General features: G+C 39.0%; 2 protein-coding genes across 2 annotated transcripts; one reads left to right on the top strand and one right to left on the bottom strand.

Annotated features, from left to right (window-relative positions):
• Positions 1–3,853: 3,853 nt before the first annotated feature.
• On the bottom strand, positions 3,854–7,488 carry enkur (enkurin, TRPC channel interacting protein). The gene is made up of 5 exons (XM_088001414.1): positions 7,325–7,488; positions 6,727–6,872; positions 6,429–6,649; positions 5,701–5,835; positions 3,854–5,017 (listed from the first exon to the last, which is right to left on the bottom strand). The coding sequence occupies exons 1-5, from the start codon at positions 7,402–7,404 to the stop codon at positions 4,844–4,846; spliced, it is 756 nt and encodes a 251-aa protein (XP_087857540.1). The 5' UTR covers positions 7,405–7,488; the 3' UTR covers positions 3,854–4,843.
• A 762-nt stretch (positions 7,489–8,250) lies between these two features.
• Positions 8,251–13,682, top strand: thnsl1 (threonine synthase like 1). Its single transcript, XM_014992000.2, has 3 exons — positions 8,251–8,299; positions 9,867–11,273; positions 12,252–13,682. Exons 2-3 carry the CDS (start codon positions 9,900–9,902, stop codon positions 13,053–13,055), a joined length of 2,178 nt encoding a protein of 725 aa, XP_014847486.2. The 5' UTR covers positions 8,251–8,299; positions 9,867–9,899; the 3' UTR covers positions 13,056–13,682.
• Positions 13,683–17,012: the final 3,330 nt, after the last annotated feature.

Raw genomic sequence — 17,012 nt, 5'->3', positions numbered from 1 at the left:
GACTTAAGTTGAAAATAGTTCCAGTTTTTCCTAACAATCACATTTAATTAACTAAAACAATCTCCAAAGCATTGCCAAGCAGTTTCTAATCTATTATGACTAAAACTTACCGGTTTGTTGAGCGAAGAGGAGGAAACTTTGTTTCCAGAGTTAACCAGAGAAATCCTGTCCGCCCGGCAACATGGGCAGCACGATCACGCTCAAGTCATTTAGGTAAAAGAAAAGCTTTGTTTTGAGGAGAGCTATGCTGGTTAATCAGCCTCATGTGACTCCAAGCAGGCGGTGGGTCGATGTGTTCAGGGACAATATTTAAATCTGGTAATTATTTTTACCACAGAACCCGTCAAATGTACAACACAGGTAAATATGTTCCTTATTCCATTACTGAGTGAGTCCTATATTATAATATTCCAACAATGGGGAGTCGCTTGTCAAGTTAGTCAAAAATTATCGGAAATAATTTGGGTTATTTTGGAGAAAATTAAAGACTTTGTTTTTCTAAGTCATATTTTCACCACTTTGTGTATATCTAACAGTTTCAAACTAAATATGCAATTAGCAAGCAAATGTTTAGTTAGACTAAATATTTAGCTTGTTAACTAGATATTTAGCTAACAAGCTAAATACTTGATTGGCTTTTAAGAATGGTCCACAAGTTGATGCTTTGGGAATGGAGTTTGAGAGAATTAAGGGGAACTTATTATGCAGAATTCACATTTTTTAAGTTTTTACACTTCCATTTGGGTCTCAACTGCTTCTAAAAACAGCCTAAGTGCTTAAAAAACATGTATGTTATGTTTGTTTTTTGGTGTGTGGTAAATGAGTTGTTCCAAAAACGCTCCGATTGTTAAGTTACTTAGCAACCAAAGCTGAGCTCCAGCACATTTGGTTGGATGGTTTTACCGTTGTACAATGGCTGCTGGAAAATACAAGTGGTTAGTTGTTGACTTACCATCAAGAAACAACTTGCTGCATTCTTATTGGTTGTGTAGGAGGCTCCACTTCTGCTTCTCAAAGATGTACGGTTGTAAAAATGTGCATCTGTTTGCAGCCATTTTCACATGAGTGCAATCTCTGAGATAAGGAACGTGGCTAACAGGAGATTATTTGGATTTACAGAGACGGTAGATCAAAATAGACTGAACTGAGCAGACTAAAATCTGAAGAAAATTTGAACACAAAATGTAATGAACATGTTTTATGTAGACCACCTGCCCTCACCTGCTCAGGGAAGCCTTATAAGTCATGTTCATCTGCTGTCCCATTTCAAATTTTGATCCAAGAGGAAGATCCAAATAGGTGAAAAATGTCTTCATTTTGTCACTCCTTCAATTGTGTTTTAGTAATCAGTCCAGCATTTTTAGGTTTGAAGCCTCCAAAGTTATTCCACTCTGGTCAGAAACCTTAAACTTTCCCTCCACAAGGTATTTTCCTTGTTCATGGCAGCCTGTGTACCACAGTTTGGAGCAGCAATCATCCATTCTTCAGTTGAGTTCTGTGGTTGCTGATGTGCGTCAAGTTGAAAAATCAGAGGGAATGAGGGGGGGATTAGTCACCTGATGTCACTAAAAGGTCTGGATGATCTCAGCGGAAAAGGGTGATAAATAACGACAGGCTTTGTTCGGGGCCCCAGGCAGCACTGGATTGAAAATAAACACGATTCATCGCAGCATAAGTCTGGAAACGATGGACACTCTTTGTTCTTTCTCGAGTTCGACATCATTCAGCACGGACTGTTTGAAATGCCGACATCTTTCCTTGTTTCCCCGTTTCCCCTTTATTACCACGTCTGAATGGAGCATCACAACTCAAAACCACAAACTGTTAACTGAATTAGATTAAAACTGTTTAGGATTTCAGAGTTAATGGGAGGATATTTTCAGGTACAACTTTATTTCAATAAGGTAGACTTGGCAATAAAGCTGTAAAGTAGCATTTATTTTGTAGCACAGCTTTAGTAATCACAGAAAATATCTGCAGAAATACAGAAAATGAATAGAGCAGAACGAGGTTGGTTGTCGCACTTTTTACTTTCTTCTAAAAATTAATTCATATCTGTTTTTCAAAGATACGAAACAACATATATGACTTGTTCCTATAACGTTTTAATGAAAAATAAGTTGGAAGAAGGCTTCTGGAGAAAGATTACTTTTAATACAGTCTTTCAATTTACAACACTTAATTCAGGGCTGAAACAATTAATTGAATTCATTGCAATTAATCAGTTGTTGAAATAATTGTCAACTAATTTAGTAACCAATTAACTGGAGGCTCAGAAAAAAGGTTGTTTGCTGAAAAAAACATGTTCAAAGCAGTAAATAACCCACATTTTGGATTAAGATGAAAAACCTTCTCTGTCTGCAGATATTTTCTACCCAGAACTCAAGTGGGAGTTTTAGTTTCACCTGGCTCAAATTTTGTAAAAGAAAAGTCTTTACTATCCATTTGTTAATCCTACACTGAAGTTAAGATTCTTTTTAGCTGGAGATGCATCATTTTCTACAAATGATTCAATGTTCAATGTTAGTGCATTTAGCCAGGAAAATGCCTTTATTCTTATTTAAAAAGCAATTGAAATATTTGCTTATTTGCCTTTTAAAATGTATTTTAAATGTATGAAATAAGATTCAGTGGTTTCACGAAAAATTAGCAAAGTGTGCCCATTTTTAAAATCTGAATAACCGATTAATCGTCAGAATAATTGATTACTAAAACAGTCGTTGGTCGCAGCGCTGGTTAAATTTAATATATTCTCAACATTTCATATGCTGACAGAACATAAAGGCCATCCATATTATAAAAAAGAGAATCAAACTGTCAGTAGCAGAGCAGAATATGGCCGACCCAAAACGCTATAATTTCATTGACCGTCTTTCTGAGTCACAGTTTGGACAGATAAGCCGAGCCGGTCCTGGAACCGCCCACGTCTCAGCGGGCGGCCGTCTACCGCCCGTCTCTTCACTGTTTTTAAATGCTGAATATTTTTTTATTTACAGCTAAAGACAATCAAACGTTTTTAAATCTCCTGAGTAGAAATTTATTTTCCAACATGTGGCAACCAACCCCATCAGTGATTTTCTGTTAGCAAGTTCTTACTAAACAGAAAAAAAACAACAAACATATTTGTATATTATAGCACTGCCTTTATACTTTTAAATACAAATAAGTGTTTAATTCTAAAACCATTATTTAAAGATAAGTGAAAAGAAACACGGAAAGAATCAAATGTTACATTTTGATGTGAAAAACATGAAGAGGCTACATTCACACAGTAGGTTTTGGTTTTTGTGCAGTCCTTCACACTATTAATTAAACCACAATGAGACTTGTGAGTGAACGGTTTACATCCCCGAACCGACCTGCATGAGCAGATGAAAAACGTGACGCAGCATCGCTCCGTTTACGGGAGTAAAAACAGACACTGCCGTTCCTGCATTGATTTCAAAATGGCAGTTTTATGTCTTTTCCAGGCACAGTTTCATTTCGTACCACAATCAAGTAACTATGTTAACTTTAGTTGCTATAAAAATGCTTTTATAAAAGAAATTTGACGTAATTTAATGACTTGAAATTGTTGAGCCTCTGTCTCTTTAAGAAGCTTCTGCTCTTTCTGAAACTCCGCCTTCTGGAAGTCGTCACAACATGGCTCCTCTGTTAACCCTTTAATGTTTTTACCAGCGTTTCACTGAGAAATAGCTGTTACACATATTTCCAGCAGATGTCTGCTAACTGCTGCTGGCTAGTCTAAAGGAGCTGGGTGGGAGAGGGTTGCTCTGTGAGGTGGAAACTCGAAGGCGGGGCTAAGTCCACCCAGGCGTTTAGCACAGCTGAATGGTTGCTATGGAGACTCAAGGATTTCTCAAACATGAATGAAAGAATCAAAGCAATAATCCATGTTTTTGATGAAGGAATGACTTTTTAACATGATTTAAAGCTCAAAAAAGTCGGTTTTACATAATACTACCCTTTAATGTGATCATATTAAGAGACATGAAGGAAGCTCATAAAAAGAACACACAGCTAACAGAAACGGCTTTTTGAAGTCTATTCGGATTCGTAATATAGAGATAAAACGTTACTGATAAAACTTTAAATCCAAAACATCTCATAGTCTATTTTGAATTCTAGACAGCTGATTTGGAAAACTTGTGTTATCTTATAAACAATAACAGATTCCAAATTGATCTCAAATTGATAATTTAATTATATTTTCAGGGGGAGAAGGAGAAAAGCCCTATTTCAGGCCAAATTATATGCAATAAATGGGCTATCAAATTTCATAAATGAATTGGAATTAAAATTAAGGTGTTTCTGGCAAATTGTTTAGGAAATAGAGAAACAAAATTATAATTGGGGCCATCAACATTAATGGGTTGATTCCACCACCAAAACACTGGATGGAGCAACAGGGGGAGGATTCCCTGATGACATCACGATGCTATCCAGGGAAAAAATTATGGGTTAGTATGGAGAGGCTCTAGATATTGTCTAGTCTTGTGAATAATTTATACTCATTTTATTCTGCTGATAGATTTTTTCTATTGTAACTTCTAAATTAGTCAATATTTTCAAAATGCTCGAGCAATTTTGGTTTAAAATCACATTTAGACAGCACAAGTTTGATTCTGCTCTGATCCAATTCAGAATAGGGGCTGAAAAGGTCGGATACGCATTTCCCTGCTGTGTGAACGTAACCACAGTTCTCTCACCTCAATGTTGAGAGTCAAACTGCTAAAACAACAACGTATATAATTTGTTAAAGCTATTTTGGAAATTCACACACCAACATTTTCTGCAGCAGCTCCCTCTAGTGGTGCGATTTAGCGACCAAAACCGTTCTTCCCTAATCATCGTAAATAAAAATGGTTTTGAACCTTTCAAAGAAGCTGATGTCCTTCTCCAGTTGACTCATCTTCTCCTCCAGGCAGATCTTCCGGGTTTTCTTTGACGGCGTGTCGATGAGGAGAGGAAGGCCCTGATATTCACGGTGGAGTTCGTCCCACTTCTTCTTCAGTCCCTTAGAGGAGAAGAGTCACATCAATGTCATGAATGTTCTTAAAGGGACGGTTGTGGCAAAATGTATCTATAAAATCTATTATCAAACTGCTAAAATACCAATATTATGACTTTTTCTCCTAATATTGTGACTTTATTCTCATAATTTTATTTTAAAAACGTTTATATTATTATTATGGCCCCAGTACTCCATTGTAATGCTTACGTATGACGTACATGTGACTTTTAGTTATTCTTCACATCAATCACGGTATAACTTGACACCAAGTCAGGCTGAGGCAGCAGTGCAGTAGAAGCAACAAAGTGCTGCCACCTGCAGGTGGGAGTTAGCATCACTTATACCCAACGTTTTTTATCATTTTCGAAGAAATTTTGCAATAAACGTAGAATAACGCATTTCTGCATAATTAAAGTGTGGGGATTTGGAGCCTAGAGGGCCACATTTGGCCCCTAGGCCTTGAGTTTGACACCTGTGTTCTAAATAAAAGATGCAAACATTAGTAGCTAAAAAAAAAAAAAAAAGCTAAATTAGCTTTAAGCTAATTTAGCTAAAAGCAAATTTTTGCATTAAAAAATACTTATTTCTGTGTTTACATGCCTCTGACTTCATCGGTCTAACGCCGTTTACTTCAGCAGAGGTTTTAGATGTTGCAGTGACTCCCTGTTCTAAAAACAATCGCGTACCTTCAGGACGGCCTGGTGATCCTCCTCCGTTAGCCGCTGCAGCACATTCTGCTCCCTTACCCGGCGCTGGTTCTCCGCCTGGGCCTTCCGCTCGGCTTCACGCAGCTGCAGATACATCGGCACTTCGCCGTAATCCTGCAGATAGCAACACGAATCAGGGTTCTTACGCTTTTCACGCAATAAAATTCAATAACTTTTCAAGCATTTCCAAGGTACACTGTAAAAACCAAACAAACAAACAAACAAAGGCTTTAGTTTAGGGTAAAATGCTGACAGGTGTGGTTGCCAGAGTTTTACCATACAAATATCAGAATTCAAATTTTATTGATCTTTGAGAATATGTTCTTACATTATTATACTATTATTATTATATTACTTGAAAACTGTCTGAAAAGAACAATATTCTTGTTTATTGTAATAACTTTCAGGACAATTGTCCTGAAACAAAAAAGATTTGAAGTTTAAGCTTCAAATCTTTTTTGTTTTTCTTCTTTTTAATAAAGATTTTGGCCCCAATTTAGCCCCATACAATTTCTTCATGGTTGATAAACACAGAAGGGAAAGAAAAACTTACACAGAATGACATTTACCCATGAAAAAGACACAACTATTAATACAAACACTCATCCAAGCTTTCTACAAAAAGTACACAAAGTTTAGAGTCAGGATGAAGGAAAATTATGGAGAGAAAATAGTCTCAAAATGCCTTTTCTCTACATAGAAAATACCTTTTTCATGACGTATTTAGGGACAAGTCCAGAGTTTTCCAGGAGCTGTTTGTGTCCTTCCTTTGTGTCAACAGAAATGGCTTTAGGCTTCATGGGAAACATGACGGTAGTCTGTAGGAAATCCCTTTTGGTTTGGATCCCCATCAGCGGTTTCTCAGTCCGCCTAGGGACCGCTGGCTTCCTCACTGCGCAGGTCCGAGTCTTATGCCCGTCTTCAGACTCTGTCCCAAAAGGAAATGCAGACGTCAGATTCACACCCCAAAGGTAAATCCTCATACATTTTGATAGAGGGACTTACTCTCAGGTGGTTTGGGATGCTTTGAGTGTTTTTTCAGGTACTTATCCGGAGACGGCAGTTCCACTTTTGGTGGTCCCATCGTCTTCTTCGCATCTTTGGTTAGCTTGTGCTCAAGAATGACAGCTGGCCTGAACTTGGACACATATCTTTAAGGAGATTTCAGAACATAATATTACACCAAACAATCACTTCAATCCACATTCAATAATATTTAAGGGGGAAACAACAAAAACAAATCATGACTGTAATAACTTAAATAAATCCTACTTTTTACATTTGAGGTCAACAATAAGATAACATTTTAATCTCTCTTGTTGTCTGTTTTGGTTCTAAAGTTGAATAAAGATATTAAAATGTGTCTTTTGCTTCCTTGACTGAAAAAATACAACGGTTCAACATCAGGAACTGGTTGAAATGGGAAGTGAGTGGAACTTAAAAACCCAATTTTAAACAGTGATTTAGGTCTGTACATTTAAGATACCTAGACATTTGATGAGATTTAGATAAAAGTTGATCCATTACACTAGTCAAACCTCAGTTAATGTACTTTTTTAAAGTCATGTTCTTTAAAACGCGTTTTATGATTTATAAAACTCACCTTGGTGGTTTTTTAATTTCCTCTTGCTCCTTTGGGATCCAGTCGTAGACGCTTCCTGCTGGGTAGATGGCTTCAGACATTGTTGGTAGAGTTCTGAAAACGCTACTTTAAAATGTAAAAGCAGCTATCCAGCTCGTTGCTAGGCAACGATACAACAAACGTGACATTCCGCAACACTCGTAAAGCACTTGACTTATAAAACCACTGCGCTCAAAACATAAAAGTACTGTTAGAATATCTTAAGTAAGTAAAAGTGACTTTTTAGAAATAATAGCTGTCGAAAAATTGCTAATCCAACAGTTACGTTTGTCAAACTGCTGTCGCTTTTGTTACGAAAGCCCTACATTCCGAGGTTTTAACGTGAACTTGAAAGCAGCCAAGTATTCTTCCTGTTTGACGTAACATGTCAAGCGCTTCTGCACGTCAATGACGCCGCCATATTGTGGAGGTTAGACTTGTCGAAACTGTTGTAAGATTGCGCAGGAGAAATACAAATGTTGTCACTGCCGATTATTAATTTTAGAATCCGTCATATTTTTGTTTATAAGAAAACATCATTCTCTTCATGGTAATTACTTCTAATTTATAATTTATACTTTAATATTTCTATCCAAACATCTTCAAATTTTGTATTTCTTCATTCCGTTATAGTTGTTTTTAAATATCTCTGTTGTAGAATATGTTTTCTTTAAAATATTTTTATTTTTAATAATGCTGGGATTTTGTCTTAAAAACGATTTTTTTCCTACATTGCAATAAACTGAAACCAAACATGCTTATTTAAGTTTTTCTGAAACTGCTTTCTTATTCTTTTAAACCTTCAAAATGTATACGATTTACTTGTAGTTTGACCTAATATATCAAACGATTTGGGAATGATTTCATATAATACAGATTTTTATAAAGATCCAAACAGATTTGGAGTAATTTTGTCCCTATGGGCTGGCCGTAGCTTACAGAGGAACACTGACAACGGTGAGAAAATACAGACATGGTTTCGTAAATAAATCATTATCTTGGCAAAAGAGCGAAAAACAGTTTTACGTGAGTGTTTTCCTTAGAAGGTGTATAATTTATGGAGGCTATTGAAACAGTTTAAAACAACATTGATAACCTTTTGATAATATAGTCTGAAGTCCACTTCAGTCAGTTATCTGAGCAGGAAGCCTCTCAAATCGACAGTTTTCTTCTGTTATTGTAGACAAACCATTTAACACAATATTATAAAAACTGATTAGAAAAATGCGGTGTTTCTTATGCACAATATACTTATTTATTTATCCAAATACATGGCCGGGATTTTTTACTTTTCCGAACGCATTTATTAAGTACACCTGTTTAATTTTTTTTATCAGACTGAAAAAGTCTCCTTATTGGATAATATATATTTTTAAAACTGTGTTTATGGATTAACTGTTGGATAACCTGGATGGTATGAACAAAAAGTAATTAATTTTCAGCTTTTCTGTTAGTTTTTTTTAGATACCATTCCCAAATGTTTTTTTAATTGTCCTTTCTTCAACATTTATCATGTTAACTGAGACCTTTAAAGTCAGTCTAAGATGTAACGCCCTGTTTTTTTTTTTATCTAATTGCTCCATTCACATGCTTAGCTTGGGGCAGCAGCTACCAGTCATCCACAAGATGGACATCAAACTATTTGTAAAGATACAAGGCAATGGTTGCTCCTCTAAGGCCCTTTCTTATGCCTTCCATTCAAATTGAATTTATTCAAAATTCACATTTTACAAATTTTTAAACTTCCATTTGTGTCTCAGTTGCTTCTAAAAACAGCCAAAGCGGTAACCCCCCCCACCCCCCCCCCCAAAAAAAAAAAAAAAAAACCCAAACGAAACAAAAAAACGAGATGTTTTAGTGTCTGGAAAATTAGCTGTTTCAGAAACCTCCAGGTTGTTAAATACTTTCCATGGGCACTGCACGTTACCTAGCAACCCCAGCATAGCCCAGCCCTGTCACCTAGCAACCCCAGCTGAGCTCGAGCACTTTGGTCAGCTAGTTTTATCGATCTTTATGTGTTGTACAATGGCTGCTGGAAAAGACAAGTGTTTTGTTGCTGACTTGCCACCTAGAAACCACTTGCTGCATCCACGTTGGTTGTGCAGGAGGCTCCACTTCTGCTTTTCAAAGATGTGCGGTTGCATAATCTGTTTGCAGTCATTTTCATGTGAGAGTGTAAAAGTTGAGTTTGGGTTGTGGCCAGCAGCAACTTATTTGGAATTAAAGTAACAAGACACCCAAAATAGACAGAACGGAGCAGATTAAAATCTCATTATGAAAGAATGATTTGGTACAAAAAATGTTCTGCATCAACTAAAGACGATAACCTGTTCAAGAATAAGAACCTTTAATAAGAAAAAAAAAGTCCACAGTTTTTGCACAGAATCTCATTCTTCTGGTTTATGGTTGATCATTAATATTTACATACTGATGCAAATATTTGTGTCGTGTTTGCATGCATGTTCTTGTATTTTCATTTCCCTTCTGATCTGTGTCATAATTAGCCAACATGTTTCCTTTGCAGAGGGACAAGCAGCTGCTCCGTCTTCTTTCCTGAATGGGATTACTCAGCGCCATTCAGATTTCCTTAAGGACCGCAAGATGCCGTTTGTGCCAACTTCCCACATCCAAGTCATGGTTTTCCACAAAATCCACCCCACTGGGGGGCAGAAACATTCTGCTGATGGGTCCGCCCGGAGCAGGGAAGACAACAGTTGGGAAAATTGTGGCCAACAAACTGGGCCTGCCCGCCTTAGACGTCGATGACGATGTCTTAGAGCCAGCTTGGAAGATGCCGGTTGCAACCAAGTTAGCAGAGCTCGGAGGAAGACGTTTCCTGGAGGAGGAAGGCCGGACTTTGAGCAATTTCTCTGCATCTGGGTGCATCGTTTCCCTGACAGGCTCCAATCCTCTTCATGGCGAAGCTATGCAGCACTTGAAGCAGAACGGGGTCGTGGTTTACCTGGACGTGGACAGCCGGGACATCTTGGAGAGACTCGGCAGGATGGAGGTTAACCGGATAGTGGGCCAAGAAGACGGGGTGTCCATGAGAGACATTTTACTGTACAGGAAGCAGATCTATGAGAAATGGCTGGATGTGAGGGTGTTTTGTGGGATGGGAGACACAGTGGAGGAAGTGGCAGAGAAGGTTTTGAAGGCAGTGGAGAGATATCTGGAACACGATGAGGAGACTTATGTTTCAACCCGGAGTGGCGGCTCAGAGTCACCCGATCGAAAAACATATTTCAGTGATGTGGTTATAGAGGGCCTGGCTGCAGATGGAGGTCTTTATGTTCCCAAGAAAGGCTTTCCAGACGTTCCTAAAGGCGAATGGCTCAGATTAATTTCCATGTCATACCCAGAGAGAGCTTCGGTTTTGCTGGAAAAGTGCATCCACCCGCTGGACGTCTCTCCTCTGGACCTCAGGAGTATGGTATTTAAAGCATATGGAGACAATTTTTCCAGTGACAGAGTTGCTCCTGTGAAGCATCTTGTTAAAAATCAATACATCCAAGAGCTTTTCCACGGTCCAACCGCCTCGTTTAAAGACCTCGCCTTGCAGCTGATGCCCCAACTCTTCGCCCACTGCCTCCCACCAATGTGTAACTTCCTCATCCTGGTCGCCACGTCCGGGGACACAGGCAGCGCCGTCCTGAGCGGCTTCAGCCGACTGAGCGGCGCCGACAGACACCGAACAGGAGTGTTGGTGTTTTTCCCAGAAGAAGGAGTGAGTGAGGTCCAGAAGCTGCAGATGACGAGCTTCAGGGAAGGGAACGCCAGAGCAGTTAGCGTCCTGTCAGACTTTGACTTCTGTCAGAAGAGCATCAAGAGGATGTTTGGCGAGTCGGGGCTGACCGGGCATCTCGCTGTGGAGTACGGCACCGTCCTCAGCACCGCCAACTCCATCAACTGGGCACGGCTATTACCTCAGGTGTGTTAACTTTCTCCAAAAGCTCAATACGACTCAAAGATCCTGGGCGGTTTGGAAAAGTCTTGGATTTGGTTCTGTTATTTTCATGGTTGGGTTGAGTACGGAAAAGCAAAACATACTCAGCTACATCGATCAGTAGCAGTTAGCCAAAGTATACTTCTAGTAGCACTAGCCTGAGTATCTTTAGTTCTGTTAGCATTTAGTCTAAGTAGCAAGTAGCCTAAATCTCTTTAATTGTAGCATTAGCCTCAGTAGCAACTAGCATAAGCACATAAAACTCCAGAAAGTAGTAGTAGTTAAGACTACTGTTGGTATAACATCATCAATTAGCTTATTATTGTTCCGATAAATCATTGTGATATTTTTTCTGCTACAACAGTAAACAGAACAACAATGCCCTACGCTAGCAAGTAGCCTAAGTCCCTATAGCTAGTTGAAATTAGCATTCAGCCAAGTATCTTTATTTTTAGTAACAGTTAAAGTACTAAATTACTTAAGCTAACTGCCTAAGTATTTTGCAGTTAGCCTGATTAGCAGATTAACAGCTACTTTATTTCCAGTAGCTGTTAGCTGAAGTAGCAGTCTGCTAAAGTATCTTTATTTTCAGTACCAGTATCCCTGAAATATTGTGATAGTTTCCTCAAGGCAACATTTTAGAAAGAGCAGAAGTTTCTTAAAGAGACAGAGACCCAATTTTTCTAAATTATGAAGTCAAATTTCCCCTCAGTCATATCTTATATACATTTATAATTTTTTATATTAACTTAAGTTAACATAGTTGCCTGATTCATGTATAAAATGACACAATGTGCCTGGAAAATACATGACACTGCCCCTTTAAAGTAGTTCATGATTAGTTTGTTGTTGAGTAGGTAGAAAAAAATCACAACATTTTTGGTGATTTCAGTTTTTAAAAGTGATATTTTGGTCCACTATGAGAAAAAACTTTGACACTAATGGTTTGTTTTCCTCTTCCAGGTTGTTTATCACTCTTCCTGCTATTTGGATCTGTGCAGAGACGGTGGGATGAACTTTGGAGATCCTCTGGATGTTTGTATTCCTACTGGGAACTTCGGTAATGCCATGTCAGCGTTGTACGCCAAGCAAATGGGCGTCCCGATAAGAAAAGTCATCTGTGCGTCCAACCACAACCGAGTCGTGTCAGACTTCCTCTCCACAGGCCAGTACGACCTCCAGGGTCGTCCCCTGCTGCTCTCCCACTCCCCCGCCATAGACATCCTGAAGTCCTCTAACCTGGAGAGGTTCATCCACCACGTCTCAGGAGGAAACAGCCGCCTGGTCGACGACCTCTTCACTCACTTAGACGCGCAGAAACGCTTCCAGCTTCCTGAGGGTCTCCTTGGCAGGATGCAGCAGGAGGTGCAGGCCGGCTGGTGCTCTGAGGAGGACTGCTTGGCCGCCGTCCAGGAGCTCCACACTCAGACGGGATACCTGATGGATACGCACACCGCCGTGGTGAAAGTGGTGGCCGATCGGCTGCAGGATGGATCGTGCCCCACTGTGCTCTGCTCCACTGCGCACTATGGGAAGTTTGCTCCCGCCGTGTTCAAAGCTCTTCGGATCCAGAATGTTCCTCCAGATCCCGTGGAGCAGCTGGAGCAGCTGGGAGCGGCCGCGTCCGAACCGGCAGCACACGGAGAGATGATGAGACGCCTGAGGCAGAGAGGCGGGAGCGGACACAGAGCTCTTCAGGCAGATTACAGCGTTCTGGTGGAGGAGGTGGAGAGCATGATGCAGGACTCCTTCCTCAAAGTGGCATAGATACTCCCACCTTTACCTTAAAGCTGCAGCGTGTAACTTTTATAAATAATCTATTTGTTCCACATATGTTAAAACTGCTGCCATGTCCTGACAGTTTAATATGAGATGGATAATCTGTGACAAGGTTTAACTCTTCAACCTCCTCCCTGAGCTACGAATGTAGTCTGAAGAAATGCTTCGTTCCCGACCAAAAACAACCGGTCAGAGCCAGGAGGAGGGGCTTAGCGCTGTTAGTCAAGCTTGTGAATATGTTGCTAACTGTGCTAATGACAGAGAAACAACTTACCGTTACAGGAAAACCGTTTATCCGCTGTTTAACCAGCAATCAGAAAACATGTTTCCGTTACATGACAGATGTAATGTAATGGGTTTAAATGTTTCCCATGTGTTGTTTTTCTTTGAAAAACAGCAGCAATAAATCTCAGGCTCTGAAAGGAGTGAAGGGATTATTTACATCCACAAGGGGGCGTCCTGAACTGTCTTACACTAAAGACTGAGCATGAAAGAGAATTAAACCCAACAGTATTGTTTTAGTGTAATGTGGAAAATATGACATCAGTTACAGACAGAAAATGTAAATTTTAACACTGTTTGTGGTTTGTGATGGTATAAAAATATAATAAGCTCTTTGCTTGCTTGTGTTCTGTATTGTTCAATGAATTGAGCAACTGCTATGCTAACAGATGACATGATGCAACAGTCCAGCTGACAGGAAGTTGCCACACTGAGCTGTTGTCTTGTATAATAAAACACATTGTGTTGTTTTATGCCACCACGTTATCAGTTCAGCTTTACTGCTATCTTAAGTTGATTGTTTTTTCAAAACAGAGAAAATTGAAAAGTGGAGGAAAATTCCATTTTTATTTTGTAATTTTACAACTTCCTTTAAGTAAATGGTTCATAGTTAAGTAAGGGACTTGAAAGATAATAAATATGGTTGAAACTAGATGAATTTTTTGACAGAAACGTGGATCTGACTGGTGGTTTCGCTGAAGGCTGAGCGTCAATGTTTCTGTAGAGATCACAGTTGAAGTTGGTAATGATGACAACTCTGAATGACAGCTCTGGATTCTGACCAGTAAATAAAGTTTATTTAGTTCTTTATAAGCTACTTTAATAAGCAGCTGAGCTTTTTGTACCAACAATTGGACTACATGTGATTGAACTAAAATTACTTTAAAGTGCACTGAGATGACATTTGTTGTGAATTGGCAATATATAAAATTTAACTTTCAAACTAACAAATGAGCCCCACCAATGAACAATATAAAAAAACCCAAACAAAAACCCCAACAACTAATATAAGAAAGTTCAAAACCCCAAAAGTAGACACCAAAACGTTCAAAGCTTATAACGTTAATTCACAATGTTGTTGTCAAGGTATTTTACAAAAAGTCATTTCAATTTAGTCAGATTACTGTTGATCCAAATGATAAATTCATTAGGTTCAGTTAATTATGAAATAGTTTATAAAGTTTGTACCAAATAAAACCCAGCAGATTATATGGAGTCATTACTTTTTGCATTCACTCCTCCTGACCAGCAGGGGGCGACGGCAAATTGCTTGTGTAGAGTCATTGACTTCACAGCAATCCCTCATACAGAACATGCATGTTATGACAGTGGGGAGGAAGAACTCCCCTCTACCAGGAGGAAACCTCCAACAGAACCAGAACCGGGATCAGTACCAGCAGCCATGACTGACTGGAGCTGAGAGAAAACGGAGCGGAGACACAACAACGGGTCAGCTGGCCAGGAGAACTTTCCATGTTCATGGAAGTGAAACGTTATCAGCAGGAGACGGATGACAGTCAGATGATGGCAGCATCATGTCAGCTGATTGCCTCCTCCAGGAAGGAACCACAGCCAATCAGAACGCCAGACCAAATGTAGCATTTAGAAAGAAAAATAACTGAGAAAACTTTAGTTAGAAACACCAGAGCGCCACCTTCTGGCCTCTCTCCAGATCAGCTCAGAGAAGGGAACTGTTTCTGGATTTGTTTTTTCCTCTCCGTGGGCTGCCACCTTATCGTGGTGGAGACCCGGTCGGGTTTACCGGGGCAAACAGGTCCTAGGTGAGGGATCGGACCCAGAGCAGCCCAGAGATCACTTAGAAATATAAACACAGAATGTTCCTGTTTAGAAATGGTGATACAGACATGGTTCCCGCTTGGAGCTACAGACATAAGTCAAGGTTTCTCCCAGTGTTTTATCAGATTGGCGGAAGATTCTTCAAATAATTATTGAATTATTTCTATAAGTCAGAGTGATGGGCTTTATGTATATTTAAATCTGTAATTATAATTCTGTGTCAATGAAATTAATTTCTGGACTCAGCTATTATCTATAAAACTTGCTGAGATTATGTAATTATCATGCTCTTTACCAAACAATTTATCTTTATTGGTATGTCTATCATCTCAAAAACAATAAAAATGTTAAGAGCAGTTCAGCATTTCTGGAACATTGAATTTCTTCCTCACTGATAAGGAAGGTGTCTTATAATGCCAATAAAGTAAAATGTTGTAACAGGATATGGTGATATAGCACCAAAAAACAAGCAGTTCCCTTGTAGCCATTTTTATGGGATTTTTATTGATGTTTTAAAGTTTCACTGCCTTTAAATCATTCCTAGAAAGTCATAAATGAATCGTACAATTTGGACGTAGATTTGATGTTGCTTTGAATTTCCGTACCTGCTGGGGCAAATTGGGTTGTTCCAGAAATTTGGTCAGCTCTTAGTTCTTAGAAGAAATGTGTAAAAAATGTTTTGCCTTTCTTGAGAAACTTATGTCATTCCCAGGAAAACTGTTACTTAATTTTTGTTCAGTACAAAGGTCTGTGCAGGAATTTTGCAACCAATAAAATTCCTTCTGGAAAGTTCAGACTTCAGCAGAACTAATGGAGACCAGCAACTGGTTCCTGCAACATCCATCAAACCTAAAATTGTACCTTAAAGTTTTACATCATTATGGCCATGAATCTAATTGATTTGATGCTTTTAATGATTTATTTGAACCAAATTGAATTGATACACAAAGTTTGACGATTTGAGTGCTCATGTCATAAGAGTAATATGTTTTAATTTTTACATGCAGCTCCACTAATTGTTGGTTAATTGTCTTTTAGCAAGTGGCACCTGAATCACCAATGTTTTGTTGTCTGATGTTTGAGCTCTCATCTTGGCTGGACTGGCAGAGATCCTGCATTCAAACATAGCTGAGGTCATTTTGAGGGAACTTTGATCAAAACTGGCTTTGTGTTCGTATTTGGCTGCCATTCATTCATATAGATTGAAAAATTCAAGTTATGACTGTCAGTATGTAACTTTTATTAAAAAATATATTTGCACAGATTTTAAATCGCTTAGGAAAAAAAATCGAGCTTCTCTGCCTTCTCCCAGTGCTAATTAAAAACAATCAGAGCCTGGAGGCGGGGCTTAGTGCTATAAATCACCTAGCATAGCCTGTTGTGAATGATAAAGCTAGTTAGCATGTCCACTGATGATGGGACATAAACAATTTTCCTGTAGCTGTAAATCATTTCTTCACCATTGCCACATTTAGAATCAAATACAGGAGGTTGATTGACAGCGATAAGACCCGCCTCCTGGCTCTGATTGGCTATTTTTGGTCTGGAGCAGCGCATTTTTTCTACTAGCTCAGGTAGGATGTGGAGGAGATTATCTGTCCCATAAACTATCATGAAATGGTGACAGTTTAACAAATATTTTAAAAACATGCATACTGCAGCTTTAACACAAAACTGGACTAAAGCCAATGAGCCTGTATTATTTGATGACAGTAGCTTTCAGTAGGGAATCTTGAAGTTTCATGCATCTATGGCTGTGGTTGTGTAAATAGATGGAAAGCTGAGCCATATTTGGTAAATCTCTTTGCTAGCATGTCCTGTGAACTGGAAAGCTGCCTTTTTAAGTCGCTGCAGTGAAGAAAACAA

This window comes from Poecilia mexicana, unplaced genomic scaffold (assembly GCF_051168715.1).
Source record: "Poecilia mexicana isolate PSO_F unplaced genomic scaffold, ASM5116871v1 scaffold_20, whole genome shotgun sequence".
Taxonomy (NCBI): Eukaryota; Metazoa; Chordata; class Actinopteri; order Cyprinodontiformes; family Poeciliidae; genus Poecilia; species Poecilia mexicana.
The sequence above is the reverse complement of the archived record's forward strand: the minus strand, read 5'-3'. Positions and strand labels throughout refer to the sequence as shown.